This window comes from Dipodomys merriami, unplaced genomic scaffold, assembly GCF_024711535.1.
Source record: "Dipodomys merriami isolate MVZ:Mamm:240054 unplaced genomic scaffold, mDipMer1.0.p SCAF_8, whole genome shotgun sequence".
NCBI lineage: Eukaryota > Metazoa > Chordata > Mammalia > Rodentia > Heteromyidae > Dipodomys > Dipodomys merriami.
This window is the reverse complement of record NW_027206401.1, coordinates 37,563,281-37,582,780: the sequence shown is the minus strand read 5'-3', so window position 1 is coordinate 37,582,780 and position 19,500 is coordinate 37,563,281. Positions and strand designations below refer to the sequence as shown.

Below are 19,500 nucleotides of genomic sequence, written 5' to 3'. Positions count from 1 at the left end.
ATGACAGCCGACAAACAGAAAGGGCTCATTTGTTTGAAAGGATACTGTTACCATGAGGGGCTTAACTAGACAAAATGTTTTTTGTAGAAATTTTGTGTTTTTATTGAAAAAGTATTAATTGATACAAAAAAATCCTTTGTTATTGAACTTTCCCTTGCCTGTCGAATCTTGTTCTTATGGGGGGAAATGGATGATTGGACTTACACCTGTCAAAATTTATCTAAACCCAGAACTCCATGCTAGATAGGTGAGAGCTTCTTATTTAATAGATCTCTGGATATCTGATGCACAGCATTTAAAAAATCGTTTCTTAATGGTGTTTGGGACAAAAACTTCCATCTCCATGACAACAATGACGCCCAACATTCTCAAAGTCTGAGATTTCTACTGCCTCCCTGTAGGAAAGCAGTATTAACACTAATGATTCTAATAATCTTTAAGCTACTCAGAAATGTTTTATCTGCTTAAAACCAAAATGTAACAGTAAATCCTAGGCTAGATCCAAGAGTAATGTCATTGGTTAGCTATAACCACTTATTGGTCGAATATAAAAATCTACCATACTTCTTGACTCAGAGCTATGCTCTTATTTCAGTGTCATTTTGCTCATAAAATTTTATGATGATAAAATACTTTTCAAGTACATTTTTGATATTGTTTATACTTAGAAACTAATGGGATTGTCTTATTTCAAGGTTTACATTTTCATGTTTTGAGTCACAAAATTTCTTGTTTTGCCCCATCAAACAATGCCATATTTTGATTTGTTTTCTTTTAATTTTTTGAATGTGAATCCAAACATACACACTGAACAGTATGTTAAACCAACCAAATTGGAACTACATTTATTTTTTTTTTGTCAGTGGTGGGGCTTGAACTCTGGGCTTGGGCGCTGTCCTTGCATTCTTCAGCTCAAGGCAAGCACAATACCACTTGAGCTACAGTGCCACTTCTAGTTTTCTGGTGTTTATTGGAGATAAGAGTTTCACGGACTTTCCTGCTCGGGCTGGCTTTGAACTGTGATCCTCAGATCTCAGCCTCCTGAGTAGCTAGGATTACAAGCATGAGCCACCAGTGCCCGGCTTGAAACTACATTTTTATCCATGGAGTATGGTCTGTAATGGATATTTCTACATTGTTGTTGAGATTACTGAATTAGTGATTCAAAATTTATTTTAAAAGTGAGAAAAATACCCAACAACAAAAACTCCTTTTATCTCCTAACTTGTCCATTATATTCATGGTTGCAGAGTGGTTCCTCATCATTACTTGGCCTTTTCTGGAGAAATAGTTCTGTACTCTTGCTCAAGACTGATATATTTGCCTAACATTAAATAAAAACAGTGCACATGCGAGCCCAGGGCAGGCTACAAAAGAGCTCTTCCACTGAGCTATACTTTTATCCCTATGTAATTTTGCAATAAAAACTTTACACATATATCAACATTCAATGAGTATTTTGTTTGTGAAAGCCAATTTGGTAGTATAAAAAGAATTTTAGTAGATCCCATTGAACCAAATTCAAGCAGATAATTTTAAAATTGTTTCTTAAGGAAGCTTGACATCATGTACAACTAATATCTTTGAGCCTAAATGAGAACATTCATTTTATTCATATATGAGAAAAATTCTGGTATTCTTGCCAAGCAGATTATTACTTCCATAAGCAAGAAGAGATACAGAATGAACCTTTAGAAAATACAATGAGGATTGGGAAGGTGGCTCAGTGGTAGAGTACTTGACTTGCACGTATGAGACCCTGGGTTCGATTCCTCAGTACCACATAAGCAGAAAAAACTGGAAGTGGCGCTGTGGCTCAAATGGTAGAGCACTAGCCTTGAACTAAAGAGCTCAGGGACAGCATCTAGGCCCAGCATTCAGGCCCCTTGACCCCCCCCCCCATAAAAAAAGATATGATGAGATTTGAATTACGGATAAAGCAAACATGAACCTTGAGAAGACCAGAAAGATTCCTTGAATATTATGAATATGAGTCACAAAAAAGCCAATTTATGCTATATTTTATTAACACAATTTTGTGAGCTGAGAAAAATTTCATCAAACAGAACTAGCTAATCAATGAATCGATTACTGAAGTAAATAACTTGAAATTACTTCTGAAAGCTAATGGTATACACACATACCTAGAAAAAGAAACCAAATATAACCCCTGTTTTCACAATACAGTTGGTGCCCAGCATCTTGTATATACACTTTTCTAATTTGGGGAGGGGAAGGGAAATAACAAAATGCTGAAATAAGGATACAGGTTGACCCATTGTAACAATGAGATGTACAAGACACTATGTTGAAAAAGAACTTTACAACCTGGGTGGGGGAGAGAGGAGTTGAGGAGGTGGGAAGGAAAGGGAGGTAACAATGCTCGATAGGAAATGTACTCACTACCTTACTCATGTAACTGTAACCCTTCTGTACAGTATTATAAAAAACATATAAAAAGAAAGAAAAAAGAAAAAGAAACCAAAGGCAAAACAGCAAACAAAATTATACGAATTTAAATATTTGTGAGAAAAAAATAAATTAAGTATGAAATAGCTACCCAGAGCACTTATTGAGTATAAAACATACTTTGAATATAGCTTAGGAACAAATATAAATACATGGTAAATGGATGCAGGATACTGCCACAAACATTAAATAAATTGCAAAGATGGCTTGAAAAAAATGCAAAACAGCAATGACGAAAAAGAATAGATACATATGTATGTTTAATAATTGCTAAATGAATAAATGAATGAGATTAAAATATCAACCTAAAAAAAAACCCCAAGTTTTTACAGGAAGTAACACACTTACATACTCTACGCATTTATTAGTACATTCAACAAGAACTTCTAGCATATTTATTAATAATTCAAATATATGTGACATCATTCTTATTAGTGTGTTTAGAGTATAACAGGATAATATAAGCAAAAATAAAATATAATTTTAATTCATGGCAATACATGTCATTTTCAGATGAAGAAAATAACACATTTGTTCAGCTTAAAATTATATTCAGAATTTAAATAATTAATTGGCTAAGCCAATGTCTCAACCCATTAGATATCTAAGTTGAAATTAGCGATAGAAAAGAAACCAATTTAAATATGATGTGATACTTAGAACAGCAAAGCACATGTAAGTTTTTACTATATGAAAGTACAGTCAATGGCCACCCACAACTACACAAAGTGTTGTTGAATATATGTTTTGAAGTAGAATCAAGATACATGGGTGAGATAGTGACAGAAAAATATTTATTATATAGAGTATAGTATTTATAAAACACAGCAACAAAATAATTCAGGAAAACTCCAATACTCTGTAAACTCTATATTTGGAAAGAAGTAGAAAACATTGCATTATTGATCAATAAATTAAAATTGTTGTGCCTTATTCTATGCCTTTCTCATAAATTTAATTCAAAGTAATACATGTGTTGTTCTAAGATTAGGGAAATAACACATTTCTTTATCTAACAAATATGTACAGAGGAAATGTGTAGAAAGTGTTCAAAAACCTTAGGATAAAATGATGACAAACTCTCAACCCATAGGGTATTTAAGTTTAAGCTAAATGAAATCAGGATATAGAAAAAGTTTGATGTTTCTTTCCTTTAAGTCGCTTAGAGTCAACAGAGTAGATCGAGTCTATGTCTACTAGTAAACTTGTCTATGATAAGTAAAAATAAAATGCAATTGTTTTAAGGTAAAGGAAATAAGTTTATTTTAAAGTGAAAGAAAAGCCACAGAAGAGAGTTTCAGACACTCCAAGTCAGGAGATGAGTCTAAAACAGAGTCTAAAAAAATAATTTTAATTCTATTTAGTTTTTAATTTTAATACATATGAGCTACAAAACATACACTAAAAATGTTTATATATACATGATGTATATATACATACAGAAAACATATCTCTATATGCGCATATAAATACTCATATACATATAAATCATATATATATCCATTATGACTGAGATTTAAAAGATCTAGAGAATGCTACAGTATTTAGAATATTGCCAATCAAAAACAATTATTAGGTTGCTTCCAGTCATTTTAAGAACATTAAATATTAGAAAAGAATAAAAAAGCCAGAGTTCAAAAAAAGATGACTTTGGCACAATATTTATTTACTTATTTATGCTTTCTTTATATAGATTAATAACAAAAATATCTGCAGCATAAGGGAGAGTTGAGAGGGGTAGGTATGAATGATGAAAGGAGTGACATTGATGAAGATGCACTGTATTCACAAACTGCTTTGTTGAAAGGGAACTACTTTCTATGACCACTTAAAGATAAAAAAAAATCAAAATATATATATATATATATCTGCACTGGGCACCAGTGGCTCATGCCTACAAATCCTAGCTACTCAGGAGGCTGAGATCTGAGGATCACAGGTTGAAGCCAGCTTGGGTGGAAAAGTCCCCAAGAGACTCTTATCTCCAATTAACCACTCAAAATCAGAAGTAGAACTGTGGCTCAAAGTAGTAGAGTGCTAGCCTTCAGCAGAAGAGCTCAAGGACAACACCCAAGCCCCAGTCCAAGTCCCACACTGTCAAAGAGATAAAATTAAATAAACAAATAAGCAGCTTTTTGGAAGGTGGAGATTAGGAGGATTGTGTTTCAAAGCCAGACCTACCAAAATATCAACAGAATCCTATTGCAGCCACTAAGCCAGCTGTGTTCACATGGCTTTAAATTAGCACATTGTATCATTAGCTTTTTGAAGAAAAGAGATAATCCAGAATGCATGAAACAAAATAACCAAGTGGAGAATCAGTGTTTAGACGTCCAGACTAAATAAGTAGAAGTGTGAATTAATTTATGTGGTAGCAGAATGTACCAAATACATTGGTATAAACCACTAGAAGATTTGACTTTACTTTCATTAACAAATGTTAGATATCTTTATAGTGTATAAGGAAAATTAACTCTGCAAAAGTTTGTAAGATGCCACTAAATATACATTAATATGGAGTCCCTTGTACAGGTAAACTTATCTTGCAATAGTATAGGAGGAACTACATTCACACACAAATAGTACAACGGCATATCTACCCTTCTGGCAATCAGAAGGATTTCTAGTATTTGTCATTTTATAATTCTTCAGTGAAAGGGAAAGAGTTGTGTAAATAGTTTACTGAAAAGGTCATATAAATGTAAAGGGGACCCCACTAGGTGAATATGCTGAAATAGAAGGAAATACAAAGATATTAATATTTATATGAGTAAAGATATATTGATATATTAGATACAGATAGGTATATTAACACCCTTGATAAGTGGAACAAAATAATAAATGATAAATCAGTGTCACTTTAAAAATAATTTAATTTATATGCAACATTCTTTCTTGAAGGTAAGTTAAAAGTTTTATTTTCTATAAGTAAGTTGAATAATTGGCTAGGGGATTTTAGAAGATAATCTTCATTACTTACGTTTCCACGTTTGATAAATGAGGGCAAAGAACTATTGCTTGCCTTTTTTTTTCAGCTTCTCTCCCCCATTAATGATGCGCATAGAGAATAGAGTAGTGCAGCTTCCATGAACCACCCAAATGATGTATTTGGTGTGATCCTGTCCTCATGTCTGCCCAGTGGCCTGTCTTTCAGCATCCATCCACTGGGTTGAGTGGGTATGACATGTCTGAACACATTACACCTAATCATGTATATGGCCTAATGGAACAGAAAGTATTACTTTCATTAAAATCTCTCTTATAGAACAGGAGGAAATATGAGAATGAGTTATCTATATAAGATTGTGCTATAAACTTCTTTTCAGGAGTATTTTAAAAGGTACAAAGGGGTATTTTTTTTTAATTTCCAAAGATAATTCCAAAAATGGTTTTACTAGGTGGGAGGCTCCATAAAATACTCATCAATCCCTCTCTGCAGCCTGCCTTTGCCCCAGGGTTTTCGCTGTCTTTTAGGTTGGCTTTCTTTCTTCATAATGAGGGTATATGATAGATCCATTATACTAAAAGATAGACCTTATTCATGAATTTCTGACCAGTATCAAAGTATCATTGGATGTGGTTTATCTTAGTGAATGGAAGTTTGAATGGAAAATTAAACTCCCTCTGACTGTCTCAGTACCATGGCTCATTGTGTTCTTCGATGTCACATTTCACTGGACACACTTCACAGAGCAGTGAATCATGCTTAAAACAAGTAGCCTTTAATGACAGCAGATAAATGCAGCAGAGGTGAATAATGAGTGCTGGCAGTCTCAACTTTCTCCTGTAGTATTTGCTCTCAATGCCTGGTGGACAATTTACAAGGTACATATGCTATTTTATAGATTGGAACTTGGGATCCAGCCAGTGGCCTAAATATGACTGAAAGTCAAAAGGGAAAACCAGCTAACATCACAGACTCCTTATCTAATCGTTCTTTGATTGTTACCACCATTTTGGTAAGTATTTGTTTTTACATTATTTTCAGACAAATGTAGATTCTCATCCACATAGAAAAAAAGGACATTATAATTGGAATAGTAATGAATAGACTGTGATGCATTTTGCATTATTTAGTAATTACTGCATCACAGACTAGTCAATGGTAATTTAGTCAAGGTTTTATTTTATTAATCTTGAATGATGTAAATTATACATTAATGTTTAAGATGTATATATTGATAAATAATAGTTTCAGATACTACTGGAATCTTTACAGTTCTGCAGAATTAGTCACTGTCAAAGAAATGGAAATATCAAGATTTGAAATATATATAAACATGTAGATGTATAGATATAGTTCAATGAAGAGATAGATGTGAACTATATTTCTCTTCCTTTCTTGAAAATACATTTCAGGGGTTATAACATTTATTTTTGAAAATTGACTTTGTCTTTTCTTTTAGTTTCATTGTTTTTATTGAGAATAATTTATACTTCAATAGTCTCCCTTATAAAAATCAGATAACAAGTGCTTTTTGAAGGCAGAAATACGCCCATTCTAAAAGAATTAAGTCATTATTGATACCCTAGATAGTTTTATCCCTGCTGTAATTGTATACTTTAATTAAATTTCAAAGTAATAGTCACTTATGTTGCTTGCAAAAAGAAATCTTAATTTTAGAATAAGCAAGGAACTCATACATTGATTCAGTACTTGCAGAAGTTTATCAAAGCTCATTCTTAGACCACTCCAGGAGTCAAGTGAACATCCAACAAATCAATACAAATATTTAACATTTCTATAATTTCTAAGTTTGATTTACAGTGAGAAATCAAGCCAGAAGGAATGTATAATTATACTTTTAGTAGCAAAAGGAGTGTCAAAACTAGAAATGTCCAAAGAAAATAGATAGATTCAAAGATTTTTGATAGTGAATCAAAGAAGGCAATTATGAGGACTGTTGAAAGTAGTCAAGATTTTAATTTCTGCCTTGCAAAAGACCTCAGGACACTTGTTTTATCTGTAGACAAACTTCGAGTCCTCTTTAAATGTAATTTTAGATCTCTCTTTACAAACTAATTCCCATAGCCACAATGCAGCCATATTCATTAGTCAAAGTTTGCTCAGAATACAGTAATACATCTTCTGTTTTACCAACCAGTATGTCAGTGATCACATTATATCATACTATAATTATTGCAGTGATTGTAACCATCCCGTCTCCCTGTCTATATCCTCACTCCTTTCCAGTACTTCCCATCCTCACAGAAAAATAGAATGCTACTTCCCTGTTGACTTGCTTAGACGATATTTTAGTGAATCCTTATTGAACATTTCAAGCTAAAAAAATCTAGTCTTAATATTCAAGGCCTTCCATTATCTTAACTTCTTCCATTGTTTATTCTAATTTCCCCTCTTTGCTTTAACTGAACTTCAAAACCCAGTAGCCTGCTACTGCCATTGTGTAAACTCTTCTCTTCCTGTAATATGTTCCTCTCCATTTATGGTATTATAGTATTTGTCAGTACTATTTGTAGCTCAGAATAGATATTGTGTTATTCTTCAGTTATTTCTTGGGTGCCTTATTTTTCCGAACACCCTGAAGATCCTTGGAGGGAAAGAATTTGATGAAGTCTTCTGATTTTTACACCACATATGCCCTGTAACTTTTGCCGAGTAAGGAATGTTATACAGAAGAAATCTAACCTCAGCAATCCCACCCCTATAGCTCTTTCTAAATCTGATGAAACAACCATCCTCAAATCTACCAATTATTTTAGGCCTTCAAAATCTTTACTCAGTTCTTTATGTTCTCTTGGATAAACTCAATTCATCATTCCAGACTCATCCTACATACAGTCCACTCCATGAAATGCTTTCATCTCTTCGTTGCATGTGTTAAGTGTAGGAGGTTGTATATTTCATCTACAACAATATTTCATCATGGCACTTACCAAGTGCTTCTTTTTAATTTGTGAAAAATTGTGTGTGTGTCTCTATCTCCACTTGACCTGAACTATACAAGGCCAATAATCTAATTTTAAACTTTTAAGTTTCTCAAGGTTGCAGGAAAAAAACAACAACAACAAAACAACAAACCTTGGGCACAGCAAACATTCAATGAAGGTTTATCAAATTAAATGTAATAAATGGTATTTAATTAAATGAGCAATTGGGGGAAATAACCGACCTTTAAATGACTATACTAAAGTATTTTTCAAGTATGCCAGTTATTGCAATCTTTTAGTGAAAACAAATCAGTTGCTTAATAGTATCTATGTAATTTCTCAATCTTGCTTAATTGCTTAAGGTAATTTTATGGGGAATATTCAATTATTTTCTCAATCATGAAGAATTTTATATTTGTCTATTAAACAAGTAGCATTTAATTTTAAATTTATGTCAGAACCAGCCATAAGGCTTTTAGAAAAGCTCTGCTATTTCAAATATACTTCATACCATTTGGAGCAGTGTATTTCAACTTTGGGCTTGATCAGCTTCACCCTTTAAAATTCCATAAAGAATGTTGATGTGTAACTACACCTAAGGACAACTGCTTATATATCAATAGGTTTTATAACCAAATGTAAGAATAATTATCAAACTTGCTCTATACTTAGATTTTGGAAGTAGGTTATTTTAACTTAAGAATAAAATACTGTTAGTTTCTAAAATGATTTTGTAATTTCCTAAAAGGATAAAAACGTCTTCTTGTTTTCATAGAGCTTAGTTTTTTTAAACCCATTTCTGAATATGCTGGCTATCAGGTATTGACAATTAAGATATCAAACTTGGAGGAACGATTTCCTTGATTATGTGAACTTTAAGCTTAGTATAATTTACTCCTATTTTATTTATTATTTATGGAGAGATTCAGATTAATTAATGTTATGGCTAGCCTTTTTTGTTTGCTCTTTTAGAACTCAGAGGAAATTCTAGGTATCTTGTAATCAATGGTATGTCTCCCAAAGTCACTGTCATGTAAAGAGAACACAAAGAATAATTCACTTATGGTTCTTATTCCTTACTTTTATAAGTCCTTTGAAAAAATGAAATATTATTGAGTATCATCTAGCTAATTGTAACCAGTTCTATTTTTCATGAACATTACTGATTTACCCATTTATTTAAATTAGTCCACTCATTACCTTATTTAACAAGCATCTATTGAATGTAGCTATATTTGGTAAATGAAGGAGACATAGCATTTGCTCTTATGTAGTTTAGAAGATTTATTTATTTTTATTTTTTGTTGGTCATGGGGCTTGAACTCTGGGCCTGGGCACTGTCCCTCAGCTCTTTAGAAGAAGGTGAGCACTCTACCACTTGAGCCACAGTGCCACTTCTGTTTTTCTGGTGGTTGATTAAAGATAAGAGTCTCAAGGACTTTCTTGCCTGGGCTGGCTTTGAACCATGATCCTCAGATCTCAGCCTCCTGGCTGAGAGGCTAGGATTACAGGCATGAGTTAATGGATTCCTGTGGGAAATTATATATGAACAGCTTGTGATTCAAATATATGGAAAAAAGTAAATGGTGTGATACCTTACTTTATAGATGAAACTGAATTACCCTCAAGATTAAGAGTAGAAGGACAAGTCACATTGAAACTCTCAATGGATAAAGAAGGAACTGGCAAGGGAAAAGGAGGAGAAAGTGTGTGATAGACAGAAGCACATATGCAAAGATCCTAATCCAAGACAGATCCCAGAAAGTTTTCAAAATTAAAAGTAAGGATGGTGCTTTGCTCTGCTTCCCAGCTCATCCTTTGGCAGCTGTGGTTAATTGCAAGTGGTAATAGCAGAAATTTATTAAATACCTACTATGCATCACACATAGTTCCAAGCACTTTCCATGCATTTATGAAATTGGCATCTGAGTCTTTTGTGGTAGATAGCACTATTTAATATCTTCTTATAGTCATCACAGAGTCACACAGCTAGAAAACTGTACGGTCTCTTTCAATATATTGAATTAGTTTGAGCTACTACTATCATACAAAGAAATTTCCAGTGCTTTACAATGGAAAAAAAAACTAACAGCACCATTGTAACTCAGTATTGCCCTGTTCAATTAGGTATCTGACACCATTTCTAAAGAAAACAACACCTTGATTGGAAATCACTCGCCAACAGAAAACCTTGTCATGAAAAAATATGCCATGTATGGCAGTGCAATATGATGCTCTTGTGGGTATGTCACTGATATACTAGCATTCACCTCTACAGAGGCCAGGATTCAGGCCATTCTTGCTTGGATCTGTTGGGCTTCTATAGTCTGTGGTTTTTTAATTGAATATTTGTTTGTTTTCAACTTCTGTACATCAAAATTTCAGATACTTGAAGGGAAAAAAGTATAATATTGGAACAACTTTTAAAAAACATCTTTGGAATCTGGATGAAGAACTGTAGCTTGTATACAAATGTTTTCTTCACCTCAGCAATATAACCTAGACCCAGTACACGCATAGTCATATTATGAGGAGAATTCACTTTAGAAAGCGCTAATCTTCTTTGTGATATGTAGATTCTTTCGTTGTTTTGAAATAAGTTTTAAGATATCACTAATTTGGACATTTTCAGATCTCCCGCTACAATCAGATACCTAAAGCTGCAGTCTACAAATGTCTTCTTGTTCTCTATTTTCACATATTGCTTCTTTGGCCTTTGAATTTGAAATTCAGTGTGCTTTCATTTGTTTCTCATTCTTTGTAGAACAAAACTGATAAAAAGCACATTTTCTTGCATAATAATTTTGTCATGTGTTTGATTAAATTATGACAAGAATACTGAGCAAGTACTGAGAGCATTGGGAGAATCACCTGTGCTAAAAGGTGTAGTTTATAACATGATTCTGCTGTCTTTCCTCTTATAGATCCACCAGTTAGAGGGAGGATTGGATGACTGAATACTTACTTAGGTTCACATATGGAGTGCCTATTTCCTCTCAGATTGCTTGGTGTTCAATAGATTTTTTTCAGTCCCTCTAAACATGTTGAGTGCTTCCCACTGTGTTTCTTCTCTATAATAATTGATTTTTGTCCATCAAAAGATTACTAGCATTTAAATGTCTCTGTACATTTCTTTCCTTTCCTGACTAGAAGCACTTTAGTATGCAAATAGCAATGCTTTGCAACTATGCATTACTTTTTGTAGGAAAGCATTTACTCTCAAGATGATATTTTTTTTCTTCCCAGTTGCTCAATGAATTTAACAAATGTGCCTGAGCCTGCGACTTAAGCCTTATTTATTCCCCCCAGTATTTTGTGGAAGGTTGTATATTAGAGTCTCCAGTATACTTGCTTATGCTTGTAAAGCTTTTTTGTTACAGTTCACAGATACAGAGGCTTATCTGGGAGCAAACTCCCAAGGACAACAGAAGGATTCATAGTACAAAAGAGAGAAGTGACCATGTCATCCCCTAAGTGGTTTTGCAGCTTCTTCTGTAATATCAACAAAGGCAGATTTCTAAGGCTTCCAGAATGTCACTGCAATCACTTTTCCCTCGGACTGTTCTTAAACCCATTGTCCTAGAAAGACTATTTCATATGTAGTTCTTAGAGAGTTGTAGAGCATTCAGGTTTGGAAACCCAGACACTACAGCTTCACAAAGAGAAAGATCTTCATGCTTCTAAACGGGCATAAGCATATATTGTGGAACTAATAGGGTCAAATAATGTATAGAATATGTGATAGAGTCTCATGTGCAAATACTGCTTATATTCCAACATGTGAGGTAAGAAGGATTTGGTCTAACTTAATCTTGTATCTCATTCATGCAACCATTTTGTTCAAAGGCAATCAAGCCTTTCTCACCATACTTTCTTCTATTTAAGACAATATATTGACATTACATTCCTCTATACCATTTGAACTGTGATAGCTGTATTTTACTTCTAAAGTATTTTAGTTATCATTCTCTCAATTACATAAATATAAAACTATTTGTGCTGGTAGAAAAGTTGGAAATAATAGAAAATAAAGTGTTTTGATATGTAATTAGGAATTACTTCTTAAAATCCAATTATCTTAAAGTCTTTGCAACTAATCACTACTCTCATTTTAATTTACTCTTTAATTTTTTACTGCACACAGATATACACAATATAGATACACACAAGTACACCTACATAAACAAATCTACCCTTGCTTTTCTAGTCATTTTGAACTGTCTACTTCAATTATCTATGAACATCAAGATTCATAAGCAAATTCATTTTAAGCAATTATCATCATTATCTAGTAATTATACTTTATTATGATTTTATTATTTTATTGTCTAAATTACTGCACATACTATAATTCTGTTGAGGACTACTTTAATATGAAATTGTATTGTTTTCTATAGAAGAAATAAGAGAGAAATCTGAAGTTTTTGTTTAGTTTAACTGTGGGAAAACTATACTGAAAGTGCACATTTCTATCTTTCCTTTCTCATTGTAAGACCGTACACAATGAAACAATTCAAATGTAGCTCTTATTTCAAACTGAGGGTCTAATGTATATTTTCATCTGCTGATTTAAAGTAGTCAATGTCCAGTTTGAGGTTATGGTTCTATTATGTTCTGGTACTATTCTGCCTGATTCTCTTATATTTTTAGTCTCTGTTTAGTATTTCACTGCTATTTCTATTTTATTCATCTAGAGTTTTAGTGGATATTTAAGTCTTTATAAAACCCATATCTACAATTTAAGCACCAAAGAGAAAGAAAGGGTATATTGTGCTAAAAATATCCAACAAAGAAAATGTGTCACATTTTGAACAAACACGTTGTGGTTTATTCATGAGTACTGTTGAGTAAGCTTTATTACTAGAGTGTGCTTTGAGAAATATTGTACTTATAAGAAACGAAACAGAGATGGTACTATAGAAAAATCAAAGGTGGAACTATGCGTGTGTGTGTGTGCGTGTGTGTGTGTGCGTGTGTGTGTGTGTGTGTGTGTGTGTGTGTGTGTGTGTATCAGATAAGACAAAAACTATTGAGAAATATATATAGGATTTAAGGGTTAAAGGCCTAGAGGCAGAGATGTTAGCTTGTTCATGTGTGTTGGGAAAGAAGATAATGAAGTCAATTTAGTCATGTATGAATGGTGATGCTGGCAATAAATTTTATGCAGTCAAATCTTGATAATTAATTTGAAGGGATAATAAATGAGGCGCAGAGACAAAGCACAGTTTGGAGATTAGCTCATAGGTGCAGTCTCGCTTCCCAGCAAATCTTTTACTGGAACAGCAGTGAAATGGTACATTTGATTGATTAGAATTTCACCTTTTTCCCCATCTTTGTTCCTATGAATTAAGCTAATTAAACATTTAATGGCCAAAATACCAGTATCAGCAGAAAGATGGCAACAAGTAAGGCCTCCCATGTAAACTGGTATTTTAATCAAGTGGAAGAGGTTAAGGACATCCCAGGTTTTACTATAGTAGGACATTTTTTAATACATGTGCTATGCTCAATCTTTCTTTAAACCTATGTTATTCTGATATCAGAAAATACCTTTCCCGAAATATTAAACAACAATGTTAAAAAATCTCTGGTCCTGTTTTTTTTTAAAAATGAGTTCAACTGTATTATAGTCATTTTTTAAAGATACACTGTAATCTCAAGTCCATGAATACTATTTTTTTTTAAAAAAGATATTTTTGCTAACTTCCCCAAATCCAGTAGATTTTCTCTAGTTTCAGAGAAAACGCAAAACATTTTCTAGATAGTTACAAATAACATAAGGATTTGAGTATGCCTATATCATTAACTAAAACTTTTCCTGTGTGTCTAAAAGGATGGTGAAAAAGAATGCTTTTGAATAATAGGCTTACAGAAGAAAAGAAGGAATGGAAAAAAGGAGAGAGAGAGAGAGGAAGGGAGAGAGAGAAGGAGGGAGGCAAGAAGGAAGGAAGAGGGGAAGGAAAGAAGAAAAGAAGGAAGGAAGGAAGGAAGGAAGGAAGGAAGGAAGGAAGGAAGGAAGGAAGGGAGGAAGGGAGGAAGGAAGGAAGGAGAAAATGGAAAATGAAAAGGGAAATCTTATAGATTGTCCCATGTTGTTTTGAAATTTGTTTCAAAAAATAAATAGAAAGTACAATTCATTTAAAAAGTTATTAAAGTAAAATATTGGTCAATTGACCTGTTGCTTGATTACATTGGGGTTTAAAACCTACACCCCAGATGAGGTTTTGTTTTCTGTCTGGATAGTAGATGTGATTGTACCTTTTTAATAGTGTCTGGAGGGACTGGGAATGTAGCTTAGTGGTGCATGCTTGCCTTGTAAGCATGAAGCCCTGGGTTCAATTCCTCAGTACCACATAAACAGAAAAAGCTGAAGAGGTGCTGTGGTTCAAGTGGTAGAGCAAAAGCTCAGGGACAGTCAGTGCCCAGGTCCCAAGTGCAACTACAGGACTGGCAAAAAAGAAGAAAAAAAATAGTGTCTGGAGACATGGAAATGGGGTGGGCAAGAGAACATCACAGGAGTCGACATGGGGACTTACTTCACAGTAGTTTTTGATCCTCAACAGATCAGTCATCTTTAGTATCGCCTTAATTTGAAAATATTAAGTTTTTCTGATGGCAGCTGCTAGGCCTTTTCACTTTTCCTCTAGGTAGTCACGCTTCTATTGTGATAACCTGTACTGCATAGTGGGTTTCTGATTTGAATGCTAATTAGGGATGGGAAAATTCAGACTTTTAAAAGCCACTGTGAATAAAAGAAAATTGAAAGTCAGTAGAAAAGCTGTATTTTCTGGAGTGGCAAAAACAGGAAAAAAGAAAATTAGAAATGAACAGATAGTGGCTTGTCAGTGGAATCATAATAAACAGCTCATGTTATTATTTACACCTTTCTGTTTTTTACTATCCTATGACCATGTTGGAAATTAATTTGGGGTTTGCACTGTTTAGTTTATATGTAATTTTCCTACACCCTTTAGAGTATTACTAATCATTGAATGTAATCAAATGCTAGAAGTAAGCCTAATTGTCAACTATTCCTTTAGATACATGATTGTTTTCTCTTTTGAGATAAAAATTTTGCTACCTATATTTGCAAAACTTAATTTGGTTTGGAGAATAATAACTGAAGATTACATTAAAAAGGCTAAAATATTATTTAGGCTAGTGGTGCTATTTATTATAAGAAATGAGTTGAAATTATAAACTTTGATTCCTGTACAGGCCTTGTATAAAACTGAAAGTTGTAAAACTTTCATGACTATTGGTCATGAGTGTTACAAATGTTAGTGATATTGAATTGTCATTAAATTTTCTTAAATTTAAAAGTATTATTTTAAAATAATGCAAATAAATGTCTTACAAATTAATCATTTGTGTGTAATGTAACAATCTTTACCACTGCTTTCCTCTTAAAAATTATATAAAACATAATTGACTCAATTATCACTTATATATATTATTTCCTAATATCAATAATTATGAGCTGGGTGCTGGTGGCTCAACACTGTGATACTGTCTGTTTCTGAGGCTGAGAGCTGAGGATTATTGTTTGAAACCAACTTGGGCAGAAAAATCTGTGAAACTCTTCTCTCCAATTAACCACTAAAAAGTCAGAAGTGGTGCTGTGGCTCGGGTGGTAGAGTGCTAGCATGGGCAAAAAGAGCTCAGGGACAGTGCTCAGGCTGAGCTCATGCTCTAGGACTTGCATAAAAAATATGAAATTATTTTGAAAATCATTTGCCAATTATGAGACTCATAATTTCAGTCATGTACATGAATCAAAATAGTAACAGAATAAATATCTAGAAACTTTATTGTTTCTCATCATAATGGTTTTTATTTTATTTTCTTTTTTGTCGGTCATGGGGCCTGAACTCTGGGCCTGGGTGCTGTCCCTCAGCTGTTCAGCTCAAGGCTAGCACCCAACCACTTGAGCCATAGCACCGCTTCCTGGTTTTTCTGCTTATGTGGTGCTGAGGAATTGAACCCAGGGCCTCATGCATGCAAGGCAAGCATTCTATCTCTGAGCCACCTTCCCAGCCCCAACAGTTTTTAAATTAAAAGCAAATACACATGGTCTGAAGTCCTTGAAGATAAATACAAGAAAATATATATTCTGGAGGGGAATGCAGGAATTACTCAGTTAGGACACTTCTTATTTTGCTTGGAGGTGCCTGACAATGGCTTGCTTGCTGGCTTGACAGATGGCCTGGCACCCCATGCTAGCTGTCAAGAGGAAGAGGAAGGCTAGGGTTCTTTAGAAAAGCTACCTTATGATATACCCCTCCTCCCCCCCCATTAGATCTGAAGAAGCACAGAAACTGTAGAAATAAAACACAGAATTTCCCTTCATGAAGAACCTGGCTCCTTATTTTTACCTTTTATTTTTTTCATCATATATCTTTTAGTGCTGGTATTTCTTTTTATATTCTGGGGCTGGCTTTATAGTCAATACTTAGAACTAATGGAAAATCCACAAAATTAATCGTATAGATGTTTGTAATGGTAAGGGTCATCATTAGTAATGTAAAAGATATGCATCTTTATGATAAAATTCCTATAAAGATTAGGAGAAAAAACCACACAAAAACATTTTAAAATACTATATTATGGATTAAAGTTTAAAAGATCACCTTCATCACAATTTCTGGAGGAAACACATGAATACAAATAGAATTTATGGTTTAATGATAAGAAAATACTTTGTTTTAATTAAAGAAAATCATGTTATTTTTTAATATTGCTCTTGCCATGAGTGTTTTTATGGAACTATTCTTGTGTTTGTGAGATCTACAATGAATAATTTAATAATTAATTAGACTTCAATAATTCATTAGAAATAGCCAGAATTTCCTTCCTCTTTATCAATTTTTTATTTTTTTGAATTTGCTAATTATGAGTTTGATAATTATGAATTGGAGATGTGGCTAAGTGATAGCGTACCAGACTGACTCCAAGTGTTGAGTTCAAGTCCCAGAATTTACACATGCACACAAACATTTAGCATATATTAGTCAAAGGATTTTCATTAGATTTTCATATGTTTATAAAATGTACTTTTGATCAAATCCAACCAACCTCTTACTCTTTCTAACCCTCTCTTCTTCAAAAATTTCAAACATTTATTTTTATACATGTTTTTATATTATTTTATTATTAACTAAGGCAACAGATTATGATCAAATGAAGTATTTTACTATTCGCTTTCCCAGTTACTGAGGTTTAATTCACGATCACTCTTTTTTTTTTTTTTTTGGATCCAGTTGTGGGGTCTGAACTCTGGGCCTGGGCGCTGTCCCTCAGCTCTTCAGCTCAAGGCTAGCGCTCTACCACATGAGCCACAGAGCCACTTCCAGCTTTTTTCTTTTTGCTTATGTGGTGCTGAGGAATCGAACCCAGGGCCTCTGGCATGCAAGGCAAGCACTTTACCACTGAGCCACCTTCCCAGCCTACGATTACTCTTATTCAGCGGGCATGCCACGACTTGAATCATGAATGTATCCAGTATGGCTTTTTGATAGTAACTGGATATAAAGTCTTGAGTACCTTTTGGCCTAGGCAGGCCTCAGAAGCCTTGTCTGATGCTATTCTCCCGAGTAGCGTGGATTACATTGAACCATTAGCACTTAGCCCAAAAATTTATTTTAAGGAATGCGTATCAAATGATTGAATAACTTGGTCACCTACAGAAGTTTGTCATTAATTTTTATAGTTTCATCTGTTGTCACAATAACATCAATCAGTTTAAAAATAGTAAGACATTTATAATCAATCAGTTTTTAAATAGTAAAACATGTATAATCTGGAAATAAGTGTTGTTCATAGTTGAAAAATATTTTAATGAGCTGCTATATTTCAATTACTATCGTATACTTAAGCAGATGCAGTTTTCAGTGTTGTATATATAATATCAAACACTTTTTATTCTTTATATCTTCATTGTTGACCTGTAAATATAAAGAAAATCTAGTTTCAAAGCATTTGCTATGCATGAAAACCCTTCTGTCATGACATCATGTGTTTGCATTAGGTCAAAAATAAAAATGTTCCAGTATTTAGGTTTTTAATTTTTTTCCCTGAAAAGATATTTTCAAAACCTTTTGTAATTTCTTTCATTGACATTTTCATTTATGTATATGTATACATATGCATTATATGTTAATATGTAGTATATATCATGTATATATACTATATATATCATGTATATATACTATATATATCATATATCGCATATATAATATGTATCATGTATATATATGATATATACTACATATATAATGAATAATACATATATAATATACATATATATTACAAAATAATATAATAATACATATATTATATATAATGCATATGCAATACACTTTTTGAATCAGTCATACAGAAAGAATAAGTTCTCAAGTTCCACAATATATGAGAGTGACTATAACTTGTGTACTTCAGAAGAACTAGAACACAGAATTTCTTTCATGATTTAAGTGATCATTTATTTTTTTATGAGATCACAGGCAAATAAGGCTGTGGTATGCTATCACATATGGCTTCCAGAGAAAAGAAACCCTTAAATAATACTGGTGATGGAATCCCTGACTTCCTGAATGGTGAAATTATAGGAATGTGCCACCACAGCCACCCTTCCTAATAATTATAAGGATCCTCTGGCTGTATCTTTTGTTTTTTTTAAGGCTTCTTTTTAGTCTATGAAATAAACATGAAAACAACCCTGGCAAATTTATCTTCCAGTCCATCTAGTGGTTTACAAATTTTTATTTCTGTTACAAATTTAATTTCCAAATGCTTTTGCTAGTTTTTAAAATAGGATTGGTTCAGAATAACAATTTTCATTGATTCTTTATTGTTTATTTTTATGTGTATTTTATTTTCTCTGTTTTGTTTCTACCTTGATTTTAGAAGTTCTTCTTGACTTTTCTCAAGAATGTGTTTACTGGGCTGGGAAGGTGGCTCAGTGGTAGAGTGCTTGCCTTGCATGCCTGGGGCCCTGGGTTCGATTCCTCAGCACCACATAAGCAAAAAGAAAAAAGCCGGAAGTGGCGCTCTGGCTCAAGTGGTAGAGCGCTAGCCTTGAACTGAAGAGCTGAGGGACAGCGCCCAGGCCCAGAGTTCAGGCCCCACGACCGGACCCCC

The 19,500-nt window shown here is 33.5% G+C and overlaps 1 protein-coding gene across 4 annotated transcripts in view; it reads left to right on the top strand.

Annotated features, from left to right (window-relative positions):
• The window catches only part of Grik2 (glutamate ionotropic receptor kainate type subunit 2), a 560,382-nt gene that overhangs the window by 365,614 nt on the left and 175,268 nt on the right, over positions 1-19,500 (top strand). For all 4 annotated transcript variants that reach the window (XM_070011020.1, XM_070011019.1, XM_070011017.1 and 1 more), the window contains one exon: positions 6,315-6,428. In XM_070011020.1, coding sequence (XP_069867121.1) covers positions 6,315-6,428 — 114 coding nt within the window. The remainder of the gene's footprint in view (positions 1-6,314; positions 6,429-19,500) is intronic.